At 39.9% G+C, this 17,672-nt stretch overlaps 1 protein-coding gene across 1 annotated transcript; it reads right to left on the reverse strand.

Moving 5' to 3' along the window:
• Positions 1 to 2,004: 2,004 nt before the first annotated feature.
• LOC116126404 (RING-box protein 1a) lies at positions 2,005 to 5,033 on the reverse strand. Its single transcript, XM_031412108.1, has 5 exons — positions 4,796 to 5,033; positions 4,653 to 4,703; positions 4,506 to 4,565; positions 2,446 to 2,517; positions 2,005 to 2,346 (listed from the first exon to the last, which is right to left on the reverse strand). The coding sequence occupies exons 1-5, from the start codon at positions 4,926 to 4,928 to the stop codon at positions 2,309 to 2,311; spliced, it is 354 nt and encodes a 117-aa protein (XP_031267968.1). The 5' UTR covers positions 4,929 to 5,033; the 3' UTR covers positions 2,005 to 2,308.
• Positions 5,034 to 17,672: the final 12,639 nt, after the last annotated feature.

The following is a 17,672-nucleotide window of genomic DNA, read 5'->3' on the forward strand; positions in this document are numbered from 1 at the left end:
ACAACAATTTTAAACTTTGTTATTGGAAACTGACATTATTTAAATTAAAAACCACACCCAACATATAAATTATTAATATATTAATAATTGTTTTCATCCAATTTTGATATATAAATGAAGAAAAACTTATACAAGTCATATGTATATAATATATGTTTAATAAATCGAATGAAAATTATAAATAATTTATTAACCATGAAAAGTACTAATAATATTAATAAATTATTAACCGAGAGCAAGTACCGGCTTTTGCAGGCATACACCTCTATCCGCCCCATACCCGTCCCGGTTATTAGGTACAAAAACTTTTCCCATCCTCACCCCAAAGCCTGGAATTTATCAGGTAATCCTCATTGGATAAGAATGGGTTTTCCAGGTACCTGACCTCATTGGGTTTTATTACTATCCCTAATTTAGTTTAAAAAATACTTGTTAGGCATTTGAGTACGGGCGTGAGTATGGGAGAGATGGTTGTTAAGTGGGTGTTATTTTGCGTGAGGCGAGGGTGAGTGAAACGATCAGAATTAAAATCAGGCGGTACTTGGGATCTCCTCCTTATTCTGCATCAGTGAAAATTTTAAAGATGGCAGTGGGAGTTGGGAAGGTAAGAGAGCGAGCGGCATCAGGGACAATAATTTTTGACTTGTTATGTGAATAGATCTTAGCCAATTCATTTTGATAATAATTAATTTATATTCACTTAATTATGTCTTCGAATTATAGGTTCTTTAGTTCCCATAAACCTTTTAAAAGGGTAGATCTATTTAGGGTATGTTTGATTGGGAGTAATCTCTTCAATAATGTTATCTTATATTATTTAATTATCAAATTTGGTTGTTAAATAATATAATATTTGATAATCTTTCAAAACTAATAATAATTATTGTTAGTAATATAGGAAATAATCTGATTACCTTTAATTTTTAGGTATTTTAAGATTACTTGGTAATCTTATTTTTGTTACAATTTTACCCCTAATTATTAATTTTTTTTTGAAAATAATGTCTTTATTTTAAAAACAATTTACAAAAATACTAATAGATTATTTTATTCTTACATACAAATTTTTTAGGACATAAATACCTTTAGACTTTATCCAAAGGTGGTGGCCAATGGTCGACCACACCATCGACCGTCGAAATGGTGCACGAGCAGCCAAACTTGGCCAGCTGTGAGCCAATCTGACCATTTCCGATCAGATCTCTGGTCGAAAACTGCCAAATCGCCGCAAATTTGGCCATAAACAACCAGATCGATTTTGGGCCAGATCTACGACTTTTGGCTGTTAACGACGGCCAAAATATAGCCAACAACGGCCTGATCTCCAGCCTTTGACGACCAATTTTGGCTGTAGTGTTTTAGCAATATCTCAAACGAAAAGGGTTAAAAGAAATTATTAAAAATAATATCATATTAATATTTAAAAATGATAGCAATTTAATAAATTATATAACGTACCCATCAATTTATTTCTTTCAACCAAATATATTAATATAACATACTCACCAATTTATTTTAACTAACCAAACTAATTTCCCTAAATATTCTCAATAATCTTCAAAAACATTAGCTGAACCAAACACACTCTTAATGTTATATTAATTAAATGATTGTTTAACCCGTTTATAGAACATTTAGAGGGTTACCTAAATTTAATATCAAAAATAAAAACAAGAACGTGCTTAAATTTGGGGAAGGAAAGAATATCTGGTTCGTAACGGGAATTGGGGAACGTAGAAGAAGATACCTAAAAACATATATATTACCATACAACAATTAGCTGCAAGTAATGATTCATTTCAAATTAGTACTATATCAAGAATTAGCTAACTAAGCAATACAGTTAACAAATCTCGGAAGATACCCCCAATAACCTACTGAAGCATTGGGAATGGGAAACTAATCATGAGAATATACAAGATTCAACAAGTATGTGCAGGTAATAAAGTACACCTGTGTAAACCCCGTAAAAGCATTCATCAGAATTTCACCAACAATTGGTCAAACCATAATCTCCCGATTATATAGATGCATGGCATAATAAATACCATATACACACATTATCAAGAGGTGAAAGAAAGGAATTCACGAAAGAAAATAGGGCTTAATTTTCACATAACTCCTATTAGGAGAATTTATCATTCACTACCAAGTCATATCCAACAGATCTCATAAACCACAAAAAGATCATCAGGTAGAATTGACAGAAAGTTGACTGGGAAAAGGGCCAACAGGGTCCCAAATATTCTATTTCAAATCTGCACTACAGAGCAGACTGATAATCCAACAACTCAAACACTCGAAGGCTCTAGTGGCCATACTTCTGGAACTCCCACTCGCTATTATCTACACAAACAAGACAACCACATAGAAATAGTGAGGATGCATAAACTACAACATGAAATTTAATAATCGACATTAAAAAAGAGGAAACATAAGGCATACCCAATGGACAAACTTGACGAGTCTTAAGCCATCGACTGATGCAGTGAAAGTGGAAGGCATGATTACAAACCCCTACATATACAAACCAATGTTCTTCCGAATGTTAGGAGGTCACTAAGAGGATGAAGCCAAAAGCAGAGGCTACAACCAATAAAATTTACTTATGTCTATGAACATTGAAAATTAGGTAAGGTGATAACCAAAGACCCAAACCATGGTCAAGGGGTAAACATGTGATTCTATTTCATTTCCAACCTGGTTTAAGTACAGTTCTACATACATACATAAAAAAGATTTACCAAAGAAAAAAATCTGGAAAGAAATAAGTTGATGTTGAATAAGGCTGTGCATATCGATAGGCATATGTCAAACAGCAACAATAACAATCTAAATGAAATGAATTGAACAAAGATCACCCTTCAATTCTATTTACTCCATAGAAGTGTTAACAAAATCGAGAATATGATATACCTGATTGTTTTGAAGCACTATACACTGATAGTATAATGTCTATTTACTCATCACAAAAAAACATTGACAGCCTTTATATATACCCAAGCACAAACAAAACCATATTCAAGTATTAAGAAATTGCATTAAAGTGAAGATATAACTATTAAAAGGTCAAAAAATCTCATGAACTTATCATCTCCAAAAATTTAGAAAGGTTAAAGAGTCTTGCAACAAATTTATTAGTTGTGACCACAATATGCTTATTAAAGTAATGCTCAGATTCACACAGTGATTCTCCTACTCTGTAAGACTGCACATAAGTCCTACTGCCACGATTCAAACTAAATATATCAGGAAAGACAAACTTATTTATTAACAAGGTTTGGTCTCTACAATTATCTGAGATAAACATATAAAGCGTAACATCATATTATCATAGAGGTCTAACAGATAGAAAATTCATATTCTACATAAAAAAACCTGATGATCTCCTCAAACTTCTCTTGATAACCGAAGCACTAAACCCTCATCATTGTTTTTGTAGTTTGTATGAGCCAAGAACTCAAATATAGATGAACAAGAAGACACATTTTTTCTACTACAAGAGATACATCATATGCACATGCACAAACACACATGCATATGCACACTATATACACAAGTACATGCTTGCACACATATTTGAAAGGCAACATGCGCACAAGATCCAACTACAACATTATACCCCAAACCAAAAATCCTGGTTGATGTAGCTTGCATAAGTCAAGGAACCAAATCAGAATGAATAAGGAAGAGGCATTGTATTGAATGACCAGACATGCTTAATTATAAAGCTAATAACATTACCAGATTACTGGATCAAGAAGGATCCATAACAAAGTACTGGTAAATTAAATATTAAAGTAAAAGACGAAACCACACAAAGCTTAGAAAATCTCATTAGCTTATCATAAATCTCAAAGTTTTGAAAGGTAAAAGAGTTCAGTGTCAATTAATTAGTTGTGGCCACTATATACTTGTCAGTGTAATGCTGATCCTGGTGATTCTCCAAAAATGTAAACATGAACATCAGTGTACTTGAATGAAATATAGTAATTGTAGCAACATACTATTATTTAGGTACAAACCTCAATAGGTCCTAAACCTTCCATTCATAATCCAAATTCTCAATGTCTTTATAGTTTGAATGAGTCACAACACACCACATGCACTTGCAACATACCAAAAAACCTGAATACCTAATTCATCAACGTCTGTGTAGCTTGCACAAGCAAAGAATCCAGATCACGGTCACCAAAGGAGTGCGCATGCTTAATTGTAAAGCTATTCAGTTATCTATCCATGCTCTAAGGACTTCGAAAAGCAAGATTACCATCGTTTAAAAAATATTGTGCAACAATTAAAATTGTCAAATAAACATACAATAAATTGTTACAACATTACTGAATCATACATTCCAGAAACCTTGAGTCAACATCGTATTTTTACTAACATATAATTTATAACCATCATCGTTTTTGTTTTATTTTATAATTAGAACCAAAATAACAGAACAAACATCCACAACAAAAATAAGCCAAAGGCTTTTAGAGTAATAAAAAACATACCCCAAGCTACAGTGCATTCCTCGCTCGTAGCGCTAGCCTGGTTCGCTTGGCACTCGATACCTAAACACCAAAACCAGTTTACCTAACAATTCATAAAGACCCAACATAAAAAATACACACATAACGAAATTCGAAAAGATAACCCACAGAGATCCATGATGTGGTTTCTGCAAATCGCACAGTTATCGACAACAATATCTGCATCAATCAACCAAAACAACATTAAGCTCTTAAATTTGAAACTAACAGCTAAAAAAATTAAAAAAAAAAAAGGTTAGGGTTAGGGTTACCCCAAGCCCAGAGAGCGACGGCGCTCCACTTCTTGATCTCAAAACGTTTAGGCTTCTTAGAGGATGAAGGAGCAGAACTGCTTGATGCCTCACTAACTGGAACCATGGTAACGTCGGAGTCCAAAGAAGCCATATTTTGTAAAGCTCTGAATCGACTGAAACAAACGCTTGTTTTGATCTCGCCAGACGAAAACAAGCGAATGGGTAATTTCGGACCGGGTTCAGAGTATATAGTATTTGGGTTTGGGTTTCGGATTCTTATATAAGCAGAATTGGGTTCTCTGAGGCCCATATAAAACAAAATGATACCTTGTCTTTAAATGATTATTATTTATTATAAATATAAATATAAATCCAAATCATAGTTTATATACTGCGATGTTCATTGTGGTACCATAAGTTATTAGCAAAAGTATTGGATCAATATTCAAAAATTCTAAATCAGTAGCTGCCAAAGACTCTCCTTCTTTCTCGTTTCTACTATTTTGGAATAGAAATATCATTGAGTTAGATTAGATAAATCATATTCCTTTATTTGGTCAGTTGTAGTTGCAACTTTGTAATGAGTTTACAAGTTTTCTCTTTCTACTCCACTCAATTTCTATAAAAATACTCAGGAAACTCAAAATTTATCAGTACATGTTCAACTAAGATTAATAATATCGTTTTATAATCTAAAAGAACTTGGAGTTGGAGTACTGATTGTATAAAAGCAATAAAATAATTTACAATTGAGAGATGGTATTTAAATCTCAATAATAATTAAAATAATTTTAAAAAGTTGGAAATTCATGTCCATATGCAGCTCATCTCCATAACTATATATCATCGAGAAAATAATTATAGAGAAGAAGAAAAGAAAATGAGAAAAATAATTACTTCAAATCTTGTTCATTGCCCTTCATAACGATTTCTTAGTTTTCATGGAAGTTGTGTTGATTGAAATAAAAAATCTTCGTGTAAATTTGGAGAGGGAATATGCTGTTGAAAAAGATATGTATTCAGATTTTACTCTAAGAAAAAAAATGGCAATGGAAACTTTGAGACAAAAAATTGAGGGGTTGTCCTAACCTAGGTTGGTTGTCTTTTTATAGGTCTCTTTATACATTATTTCTCTGTTTCTATAAAAGTTTTACTTACCAAAAAAAAAAAAAAAAAAAATTCAAACTAAAATTTAACGCGATAGAAAAGCCAGATATTGGCGTTAACAAAGAGATTTATAAAGAAATATTATGAAGAGGTAATTTTGGAATAAAACATATCATATTTGTAAATTAAATTTTTAAAATTATTTTAATTATTACTGGAGCCTAGAAAGATATTTAGTGGGAGAGGTGGCGGTGGGCCCATGTTGGGCCAAAATTTTCATGGCCCACCATTCCATGGGCCGTGCTGTGTCGTGTTAGACAACAAAAACTCAAGCCCACGGCACGGCCCATGGCTCGATGGGACGTGCCATGTCATGCTTCGTGGGCTAGCCTATGTGCCGCATAGGCTTTTCTCAAAAAAATTAATTTTTTAAAATTCATGGGGCCCATGTGCCCAAAATCCTAAGCCCACGGCACAGAATTTTCGCGCTGTGCCAAAAAAATTTTAAGACTTGCCGGCACGTGTTGCCACCACCAAGTAGGACTTAAATAACATTACTCTTTACACATTTGCTACGAGGCCCATTAAATCCAATAAGATATGAACAATATATGATAATTATTATTAAAAAAGAGGTCCATTAGTCACCTGAAAATGCCCAAAACTCTTATAAGTTTGACCATTTCTAGTCTACCATCGTTATGTTCACGTCTCTCCCAATTCAAATGATAAAGAAATTAAACCTTGTCTTCTTCACTTTTTTAACTGACCTGCGACAACTCGGGAGAAAGATTCAGTAATTATTTAAACCGATTGAAATTACGTTGTCGTGTAAAAGGAATAAGAGTAATTAACTGATATTATTTCAAAATTATATTGATTCTTATGAACACAGCACATGAACTACGTCCCATGAGAATCAAAACCCATGAAATAATATAGAAAACAAAACAAGCCCAGGACTAATAGCAAGACCAGAAGCACGAAAGAGCAAACACCAGTCACTGGGTCTTGACGGTCAACGTTTTCATCTCTGCCGCGGTTGTCCCTCCTTCTCTGGGACCGACGTCCACGCCGTCGCTGTTTAAGGGCTTTGTCTATGCTTTTGTCCCTTGGCATCTTTTTTTTTTTTTTGAATTTCTGGTTAATTCACTTCAAAATCAACCCAAAACATGAAAGCCGGCCGAAGAGCGAGAAAGAACTGCAGTGATTGATCAAGCCATCTAGGCAAAGATTAGAAGTATTGTTTTGGGGAATGGTTAGTGAGGATTCTTGAGTTAGTACATATATAGGTTCTTAACCACCCACATTCAAGCGTATTTTTGCTATTTTAAATATTCCATTAAGTCTGTATTGGTTCTAAAGTTTGTCTTTTCAAGGTAACAGTACATTTTCAAGCAACCTACGCAGTAGCCAAGCAACTTCGTAGAAATTCGATAATTTAAGATTTGGAGCTTAAGTTTTGGTTCAAGAACTTTAAAGTGTGGGACTGCCTAAAATGTTTTGACTATATATAACGTAATAGTAAGTTGACTTTTATTTATTTTTTTGATATTTAAGGTTAATACTATACTTTTAAACTAAGGGTGAGCGGGTTTTGGAATTTGGCCCAAACTGTGCGGAACTGAAACTGAAATCAATACTATGCGGTTCCTAAATATAGAGAACCGGAACCGGAGCTTGTTGGGTAGGTTCCGGTCCAGGTAAAAATTATAAATACACCTTGTATTATTCACAAAATTTACAAATAAACCCTTTACTGTTCACAAAACCCTAACCGCAACATAAAAACAATTTAGGGAAGAGAATAAAATTATTTAAATGCGAAGATGAGATGAATTGAAAACAAACGAGAAGAAAGATGCAAACAACCATTGGGAATCTAATCGACTTCACCGAGATAGAACAATGACAGCTACAACTTGGTGATGTGTCGGTAAATGGCTTAACGCGAAGGAATGGCCGGCTTGACCGAGAAGAAAGATGGAAACAACCATTGGGACACATGTCGGATAACGACAATGTAGAGATTGGCGTAGAGAAGGGGGATGGCAATAAAGAGATATAGGCATTGAGAGATTGAAAAGAAGAAATTGAAATGTATATGGAGAAATGTAGTCACGATTGAAAGAGAGATTTTTTTTATAAAATCTTTTGGCATAATTAAAAGAGGTTACGAGTTTTGGCCTTGGGTTCGATTGAGAAAAGAACTGAAGAAGATTGATGTCTGCAGATCGACTGAATTAGATTTGGGACAATATTAAAAAATTCGAAATTCAATCCTATGCAGGTCGAATTTTTTCGTTTTTAGAATCGAAACCTATTCGAGAATCGAAAAAATAGGGTAGGAATTGGAATAGCTATGTTGGGTACTCGCCAGTTCCAATTCTACCCTTTTTTTTTGCTCAGCCTTACTTGAAACTGTAGATTATGGCAGGGGCGGAGCCCAAATTTTGATATTGGGGTGGCCAAAAAATTTTAAGTTTTCATAAACATAAATATATGAATTTTTTTTTTTTCCAAAAGAAAAATGCTTTATTTAAAATTTAAAATCAAACTCACAATTTGCATTAATATATGGTGTTGATGCTCGATTTTGACACCAACTACTCGCACGTGTAAAATGATAAAATGATTTAGAGGTCACATGTGATATGAGAATATTCAGTAGAATAAGGGATGAGAGGCAATGTTTAAAGTGGTTCGGATGCTCGCAAGCGAATCCTACGTCCACTACTATTGTATTAATAAAAGAGTGATCAGGTCACGTTTAACGAGCTAAGTTATAGTTTAGAGAGTGAGAGCTGTTTCAGCGTAAAATTAGCTAATCCCCTCAAATGAGAGGGAAGTCCTCTATTTAAAGTGGAAAGTTCAAGGTAATGATTATGAAAGCTACAAGTGGGTAGGTGTTGTGTAAATCCTTTCTTTGCGTCCCATTGATCACCTGCCCGAGGGATTTCCTCAATTTAAAGCATGACTTTGACACGTGGGTGATCTCCAGCCGCTTGCTGGCCTAGCACTCACCTGTTACACTGACAGGAGCCATGCCACTTGCGCTAAGCAAGACGTGGCCGCACTTGGACGACGTAGAACCCTTCTGAACTCTGACCATCCTTTACTGACGAGGCTCCGCGTCAGCCTTACTTTTTTCGGCATAATAGAAGTCCCCTAGTTTTTAAGGTTTAAGGATCGAACCTTGAGAACTTCATAACTATGTCATGATTTGACATATCCAAATGGCGTTTGGTCCAGCCGACCTAGCTATAAAGAGGTTGCAGAACATTTCTCTACGAGCGACCTGAGATGGTCTTCTTCCGCGAAGTCGACGACCTGGACTAGACCCTACTCAGTGCCGTATCGGTGCACCTTTTATTTTTAACCAAGGTCTGCGACCTGATTACACAACATATTTCTGCTGGAGGTAAGGAATCACATCACTTCGCAACAAATATGCGACGAAGAGTGTTCTATTCTAACGACCTCTTCAGATGTTATCCATTGCTCTTGACAACTAATCCATTAATGAAGTACCTTTTATTCTGACAAACGTGTCCTATGCGCAATAAGTGTCAGCCATGCGCATTAAATGCAAGCCATGCTGAAACGTCATTCCTTACCAAGGCATTAAATGCCATTTAATGTGGAGGAGAGAATTGAGCCGTCACTTGAGTATTTCAACAGACAGACATGACGATTGAATTTCTCGAAGCGTGGCGGTTACTCTTTCTCACTGATTGATGACACGTGGTCATGATCAACGACGAGAGACGCATTCTACCCAAACGTCGCTTGACTTCGGGAACATCAATCGCCGTTTCCTCCACTATAAAATCTCAGACTTGCCTCAAGCAATGTCACAACACTCATACTCTCAAAAAAAGCACAAAGCTCTCGTGAGACCAAATTTTCAATCCTTCAAGTTGGTGCGCACTTTCCGGTGACAGTGAGAAGTTCAACCTCCACAGGCAAAAAAGGTAAGGTAGATCCTTCCCTCGCTTTCGTTTTTTCTATTTCGAATGTAGTTAACCAGGCGATAATGGTGGGTTTCTGTAAGGAATAGATTTTTAGGGTACGAACCATTGGAGGTGATCTCCAAGGGTTTTTAGGGTTTTGCTCTTTCTTGTCGTTGTACAAAATTCTGTACGGAGACTGAGTAATCTCCACGTGTCCCCCTTTTTTCAGACCATAGAAGAGATGAACCCTACAGTGACCAGAATGGATGAGGGGACAAGCTCGGAAGCACAGGACGCCCCAGTGGGTCCTGTGTAAGAGATCCTGTCGGTAGCTACTCGAGACAAAATAAAGGAGGCGGTAGACCGATATGCAATTAGTGTAGACGTCTACCAGTACAAGAGGCATACAGCTCAGAATCTGCCAAAGGGAATGGTTGCGATCTCCGAAGCTATATTCAAATACGAAGCGCTGATTCCCTTCCACCCCTTTGTTAGGTTGATCCTCGATCACTTCGAGGTTGCACCTTTACAACTGACGCCTAACGCGTATATGATAGCCGTGGCTATGTATATCGCGTGCACCGAGTACGGCCTCAGCCAACTGACTGCGCTGGAGCTTGCTTGATTGTACTATTTAAAAAGAAGCAAGGACAAAGATTCTTACTACCTCTCAAAGCGACCCACGATCGAGGGAGGTATTTTCAATTACCCTAGCAATGTCGGGGAATACGAGACCAAGTTTTTCTTTTTTTATTATGATGGCATTTGTCACTTTAGGGAGCCGAGTAAGTCTTTCCTTTTTGTACTTGGTGAATTTTTTCTTTTCTTTTTGGGATTTACTTTCTAACGATCTTTCTTGTCTCTGTGTAGGAAATAAGTCGACTAGGTTGACAGATCTCTCTGACTTCAACCGAATAGTTGTATTTGGTAATCTACCAGATCACTGTCGCGATGTGAAACTACTTGTGACAATTGCCAATTTGAGAAAGTATGGCTTTTTCAATTCTGAAGCTACTTTATAACCCTTACTTCGTAAGTGTCTACAATCTTATCAAATTTTTGGCTTTTGCATGTAGCGAACTCTTTTACTAATAGTACCCGCATGCAGCGACTATGCTGCCCAAAGTCCCAAGGTCGTTGAGAGAGAGGGGGTTCGTTTTCCCTCGGGTCGGCACCACGGAACTAGCCGAGGTAACCCCTAGCGATACCCCGATCAAAGAAGCGCAGGTGGGGGCGCAGCGACCCACCGAACAACCGACAGAACCTTCTCAGCCCGCGGTCGCACGCCCAAAGTAGAAGACCATGGGCCAAAAATCCAAGAAAAGAAGAGTGCTACAGCCCAAGGAATCAGAGTCCGAGACGGAGGGCTTGCGGGTGCAGCCTTATCAGGCTTTTCGCTCGGGAGGGAGCTCGAGGCAAGCAACCGGGGTTACAATGGTCTGTCTGCGAAGGGGACAAAAGGAGGTCGTTGCTTCTGAGAGGAGAGAAGGCAAAGGGTCGATTGGCAAGTTGCCCTCTACTTCAGGAGCTGACACACTAGTGTTGGACTCTATGGGTTAGCTTTCTGAGCACCTACAGTCGGTGGTGCTCACCCTTTTAGAGTACTAACTTGCCAAAGTCTTTGAAGAGCTCGTGGCCTCCAACCCTACGGACCTAATGATTAGGGCAGTTCAAATGTAAAGCCAGGTAAGACGGCTTGTCCTCGTCGGGGACTTTCCTGTACTTTACTCTTTTCAAGGAGACAATCTAACGATTGCTTATTTTACTATGTAGTCTTTGCTTGCCATGCACTTGGCCTAACAAAAGGTCCAACTGGAAGCTGCCGAGGGACTCTTTGAGCTGAAGGAAGAGAGCACGCAGCTGAGATACGACTTAGTGGCTGCGAAAGAAGAGCTGACCCTACATGTCGTTCACACGAACCAGTACATGTCGGAGAGGAACTCCGCTCTTAACATGGTGGACTCCCAGAAGACCAAGCTAGAGAAGAAGGGAGAGGAGTTTAAACAGCTCCAAAGGACAATGGTCAGGCTTACCAAAGAGGCTGCAGAGAAAGAGCTGGAGCTGCGAGCGAGCTCTAACAGGCTTTGCGAGCAGAGGAAGAGGGAGCTCAGTTGTGGGAAACTTCCGAGAAGCAGAAAAAGGCACTCGAGGCGGACCTCAAATTATCCCGGAAGTGGGTTGCTTCATTAACCGAAGAGATGAAGCGACAAGAATTGGAGATTGAGAGGAAACCTGTTGACTAGTCGATTCAGTCCATTTACGCCCTTCAGCCAAAGAATCCGACCATGGACCTTACCGACCTTCCGGATGATTATCAGAGGATCCTTGCCTCTATGGTGAGAGCCAATGATGAGGAGGAAGGTCTAGGGCCTCACTTGGAAGAGGATCAACCGGAGGAGTACGTCCCGGAGGACCCAGCAGCTGACTAGGTGGTTAGCGACCAACCTGGAAATACTGAGGTCGCACCTTCAAGGCCTATAGATGAAGACCAATGATCACTTCTGCCTTTATTTTTCCCACAATCTTGCTTTTGATGGCCCTTGTATGCTCCTTTGTACTCAGAAATTTATAAATAAAATGATCATTTTTTTTAAATCATTTGTGAGCACTTATAATCTTTCATACTTTACAAACATTACATATGCGAACAGGGAGATGTCCTTTAGCTATTTGCGATATTAAATTATTTGTGAGCACTTATAATTTTTCGTACTTCACAAACATTACATATGCGAACAGGGAGAAAAAAACAATGCGAGGAACAAAATCATATAAGAGTGGTCTTATTTACAAAGCTCAAAAGAGGTCTTTACAAGGAAATTAAAAAGAGAGTTTGGAATTACTGATAATAGGTGCGAAGATGTTCAGCATTCCAAGCTTGCGGTACTTTGGATCTGTTGAGCCTTTTGAGGTGATAAGTCCTCGGTCGTATTACCTTAGTGATGCGGTATGGGCCTTCCCAATTAGGTCCCAATACTACCGCACTAGGTTCCCTTGTACCGAGAAGGACTTCTTTCAGAACTAGGTCGCCGACTTGGAAATCTCTTCTCCTGACTTTCGAGTAGAAGAATATTTTCACGCACTGCTGGTAGGCTACTATCCTTAGCTGAGCCTTGCCGCGATGTTCTTCAACTAAGTCCAGACTTGCACACAGAAGTGCTTCATTGTCTGTTTCATTGAACAGGTCCCTCCGAAGTGAACCAGTCCCTATTTTCACTGGGATCATTGCCTCGCAACCATATGCTAGCGAGAAGGGTGTTTCTAAAGTAGAGGTTCTCTGAGTTGTCCTGTATGCCCATAGGACTTCTGGGAGGTCGTCGACCCAATTACCCTTGGCAGTGCCAAACTTAGCTTTTAGAGTATGCTTGATGGTTTTGTTAACAGCTTCAACCTGACAATTAGCTTGCGGTCTTGCGACTAAGATGAATTTTTTATGGATCCCCAGCTCATCGCAAAACTGCTTGAATTCCTTGTTGTCGAATTGTTTTCCATTGTCAGAGATGAGGGTATGAGGAATTCCGTAGCGGCACACTATATTTTTGAAGACGAAGTCTTTGAACATCTTGGTAGTGATCGCGACCAATGGTTCAGCTTCAGCCCACTTTGTGAAATAATCCACTGCGACCATTGCATATTTGACTCCTCCTTTTCCGACTGGCATGGGTCCAATAAGATCAATTCCCCACATGGAAAATGGCCAGGGGCTGGTCATTGTTATCAGCTGGTGGGAAGGAGCTCGCTGTATGTTTGTGAACAGCTGGTATTTGTCACACTTTTTTTACAAAGTTGAAGGTATCCTCTTGAAGTAAAGGCCAATAGTACCCTTGACGAACAACTTTGTTAGCGAGGGATCATGCGGCGGTGTGATTACCATATATCCTTTCATGTGTCTCCCTCATGATATAGTCTACTTCCTCGTCGGTTACACATTGAAGAAGAGGGGCGCTAAATCCTCGCCTGTACAACTTATCTCCTATGAGAATGTAACGAACAGCTCTGGTTCATAGGGTTTTTGCCTCAACCTTGTCATTAGGCAAGGTCCCATCTCGGAGGTACCAAATAACTGGGGTTATCCAGGAAACTGATTCGGTTGTAACCATGACCTGTTCGGGCGAGCTGATACTAGGGATTTTTATGTACCGAATAGGAATACTTTTTGGGGCATCTGAGTCCAGCGATGAGGCTGTTCTTGCCAGGGCATCCGTGCAGAATTATTATCTCTAGGAATCTACGTGATCATAAAGTGCTTGAAAGACTCGAGTGCGGCCTTAACTTTCTTTAGATAACTGATCATGTTTTCTTCCTTAGCTTGATACTCTGCCAAAATATGATTAACAACTAGCATGGAGTCGCTGTGAATACTGATCGCGCTTGATCCCATTTCTTTTGCCAACCGTAGACCGATGAGCAGTGCTTCATACTTGGCCTCGTTGTTGGTAGCTTTGAACTTGAACCAAAGAATACAGTGGATGCGAGTCCCCTCGGGACTAAGGCAGAGAAGACCTACCCCGGCACTTTTCCTGTTCGAGGATCCATCGACATAGAGGCTCCAAGTCGATAGGTTCTGAATAGTTTCCTAGGTGACTTCTCTAGACTGTTGCTCAGATTCCTGAATCGATTGGTATGAAAATTCTGAAATGAAATCGGCAACAGCCTGTCCTTTAATGGTTGCTTTCGGTCTGTATTGCAGATCGAACTGACTTAGTTCCATCACCTACTTGAGTAACTTACCCGAAGCCTCTGGTTTTTGGAGGACTTGCCTGAGCGGATAGTTGGTCAATACATAGATGGTGTGTGCATGGAAGTAAGGTCGTAACTTTCTGGAGGCGACCAGCAGGGCATAAGCTAATCGCTCTATTTATGGATACCACATTTTAGCGTCTAACAGACGCTTGCTTGCATAATATACTGGCCATTGGACTTTTTTTTCTTCCTGAATCAGAGCTGTATTGACTGCATGCTGAGAGACAGATAAATACAGGAGAAGAATTTCTTGAGGGAGCGGCTTTGGACAAGAGATGTGGCTTTCCGAGGTGCTCTTTTATACTCTAGAAAGCCTGTTTGCAGTCTGGAGTCCACTCGAACTTTTTGTTGGCCCTGAGTATATTGAAAAATGGCAAACAGCGATCAGTTGCCCTTGATATGAAACGACTAAGAGCTGCTATTCACCCATTAAGACTCTGAACCTATTTTCGGTTGGTCGGGCTCCTCATATCAAGGAGAGCTTGAATCTTTTCAAGGTTAATTTCTATTCCCCTCTAGTTAACCATATACCCCAAGAATTTTCTCGAGGATACTCCGAACGAACACTTCAGGGGATTAAGCTTCATTCTGTACCTTCGGAGTATACCGAACATTTAGGTGAGATGTGCTATGTGATCTGAAGCGACATGCGATTTGACCAGCATGTCATCAATATAGACTTCCATTGATTTTTCGATCTGCTCGGAAAACATTTGGTTAACCAACCGCTGGTAAGTCGCCCCAATGTTTTTTAGGCTGAAAGGTATAACCTTATAGCAATACAACCCCTGATCTGTAACAAAGGAGGTATGCTCTTCGTCTGGTGCGTACATCAAAATCTGGTTATATCCTGAGTAGACGTCCATAAAACTCAACAACTTGTGTCTGGAGGTGGTATCGACGAGCTGGTCGATTCTTGGCAAGGGAAAGCTGTCATTTGGGCAGGCCTTATTGAGATCGGTAAAGTCAATGTCGGTTCGCCATTTATCGGTAAGCTTCTTTACTAAGACCGGGTCGACAACCCAGCTCGGGTAAAGTGCCTCCCAGATGAACCCGTTCAAGAGGAGGTTATCTACCTCGACTTTTAGGGAGGCATACTGCTCGGGGTCCATTGCTCTCCTCTTTTGGCGAACTGGTCTAACTGCACTATCAATATTCAAGGCATGGCATATAATGTTTGGGCTGATCCTGACCATGTCAGCATGAGTCCACGCAAATACATCGACATTTTCCCTGAGGAAGCTTGTTAGGTCGTTGGAGAGCTGAGGGTTGAGATTACTCCCGATCCTTAACAATCGGGTCGACTCGCTTTGATCTACGGATACCTCAAATAGGTCCTCTACTGGCCCACTGTGAGGGCATTCTTGGATGCGAGGATCCATGTCATCCTCAACCGAGCCAGGTTGTGGCTCGATCCTGCTAATCGTCATTGCTTGCTCAGGGATACCAACTAGTGCTCCCTTTCCCTTGCACGCCATTTGCACTGCCCTTACATAGCAGTCGCGAGATACGCGTTGAGATCCACTTACTTTCCCTATCCCCGTCGGGGTGGGAAATTTCATCTTTAGATGGTATATTGAAGTGACTACCTTGAAGTTTCATAGTAGAGGTCGTCCTAAGATGCCATTGAAAGCAGAAGAACAATCTACTACTAAAAACTCAGTCATTTTGGTCAACTCGTTGGTTTCTCTCAATATGACCTGGAGCGAGATCATCCCTTTGGGAATCAAATGATCGCTAGTGAAACCGTACAGAGGGATAGAGGTAGGCTTCAGATCTGCCTCGTCCAGTTTCATCTTCTTAAAGGCTTGCTGAAATAAGATATTCACGACGCTTCCATTGTCCACCAACATCCTGCGGACTTTGCATCGACCTATTTTAGGCGTGATGACGAGAGCATCCTCATGAGGATGATGCAATCGTACTGAGTCTTTCTCGGAGAAGGTGATTTCCTCCTCTTTACGAACCTTGGCTGGTCACGGCGTCGTGCTCATGACACTTATGAGGTCATGACGAGCTTCTCAAGCATACCTTTCCTGGGCACCTGGAAAGTTCTCCGTGGGGTGTGGTCCTCCAAAGATGATCCCCACACTGTAGAGACCTTTGCGACCACGATGCCTCTTCCCTGGTTCCTCTTGATTTTTCTCCTGAAGGGGAGCTGAGTCATCAACATACTCTTTGAAGTGCTCCTATTTAATGAGGTTCTTAATTGCTTGCTTGAGGGCCCGATACTCATCGGTGTGGTGCCCATTATCCCAATGATAACGGTAGTACTTTTTATTGTTTCAGGCTGACGTGGGATTCTTCGTGGGCTCGGGCTCTCCGAGCAAACCGCCCTCCTTTGATTTATCCAGAATAGCCGATACCGAGACATTTAGGGGAGTGTATTGACTCTTGTTACGATCGCGACGGGGAACTGGGGCATAAGATTTCTTGGGCTCATACTGCTGCTTCTTTTCTTTTCTTTTCGCTGATCATCATTAGCCCATTTGCGATCAACCCTCTTGTTCTCCCCCCGGTTGGGAGCATTGCCTGACGGATCGGGGTCATGGCGACTAAGAGCTGCCATGGAATTTTCAATATGGAGGTACTTTTCAATAAGGTCGTAGAAATGAGTGAGGGAAACATTATCCTCAGATTGCAGTTCCTTCCATAAGTCTATCTGCGGGCGAACTCCAGCAACAATGAGAGTCCGAACAGACTATTCGGAAGTATGAGCCACTTTGTGGAGCTCCCTGTGGAACCTGTCTATATAAGATTGGAGTGGTTCATCCCTCTCTTGCCGTATATTGCTCAGGTAGCTTAGCGGCATTGAGAACTTCCTGTTCGCCTTGAAGTGTCTCAGAAATGTCAAGCTCATTTGAGGCTATGAGCTGACTAATCCTGCTGGAAGTGACCTAAACCATCGCTTGGCATAGGCAGTAAGGGTTACTGCCAAGTAACGACATTTTGTCAAGTTAGAGACTTGGTGAAGTTCCATGAGGTCGTTGAACTCGTATAAATGATCCAGTGGATCGGAATTCCCATCGAAGCTTGCATGTCAGGCATTCTGAATCTTGATGGGAGAGGGGTAGCTAACATTGCTGGAGAAA

Source organism: Pistacia vera, unplaced genomic scaffold (genome assembly GCF_008641045.1).
Source record: "Pistacia vera cultivar Batoury unplaced genomic scaffold, PisVer_v2 Contig179, whole genome shotgun sequence".
Taxonomy (NCBI): Eukaryota; Viridiplantae; Streptophyta; class Magnoliopsida; order Sapindales; family Anacardiaceae; genus Pistacia; species Pistacia vera.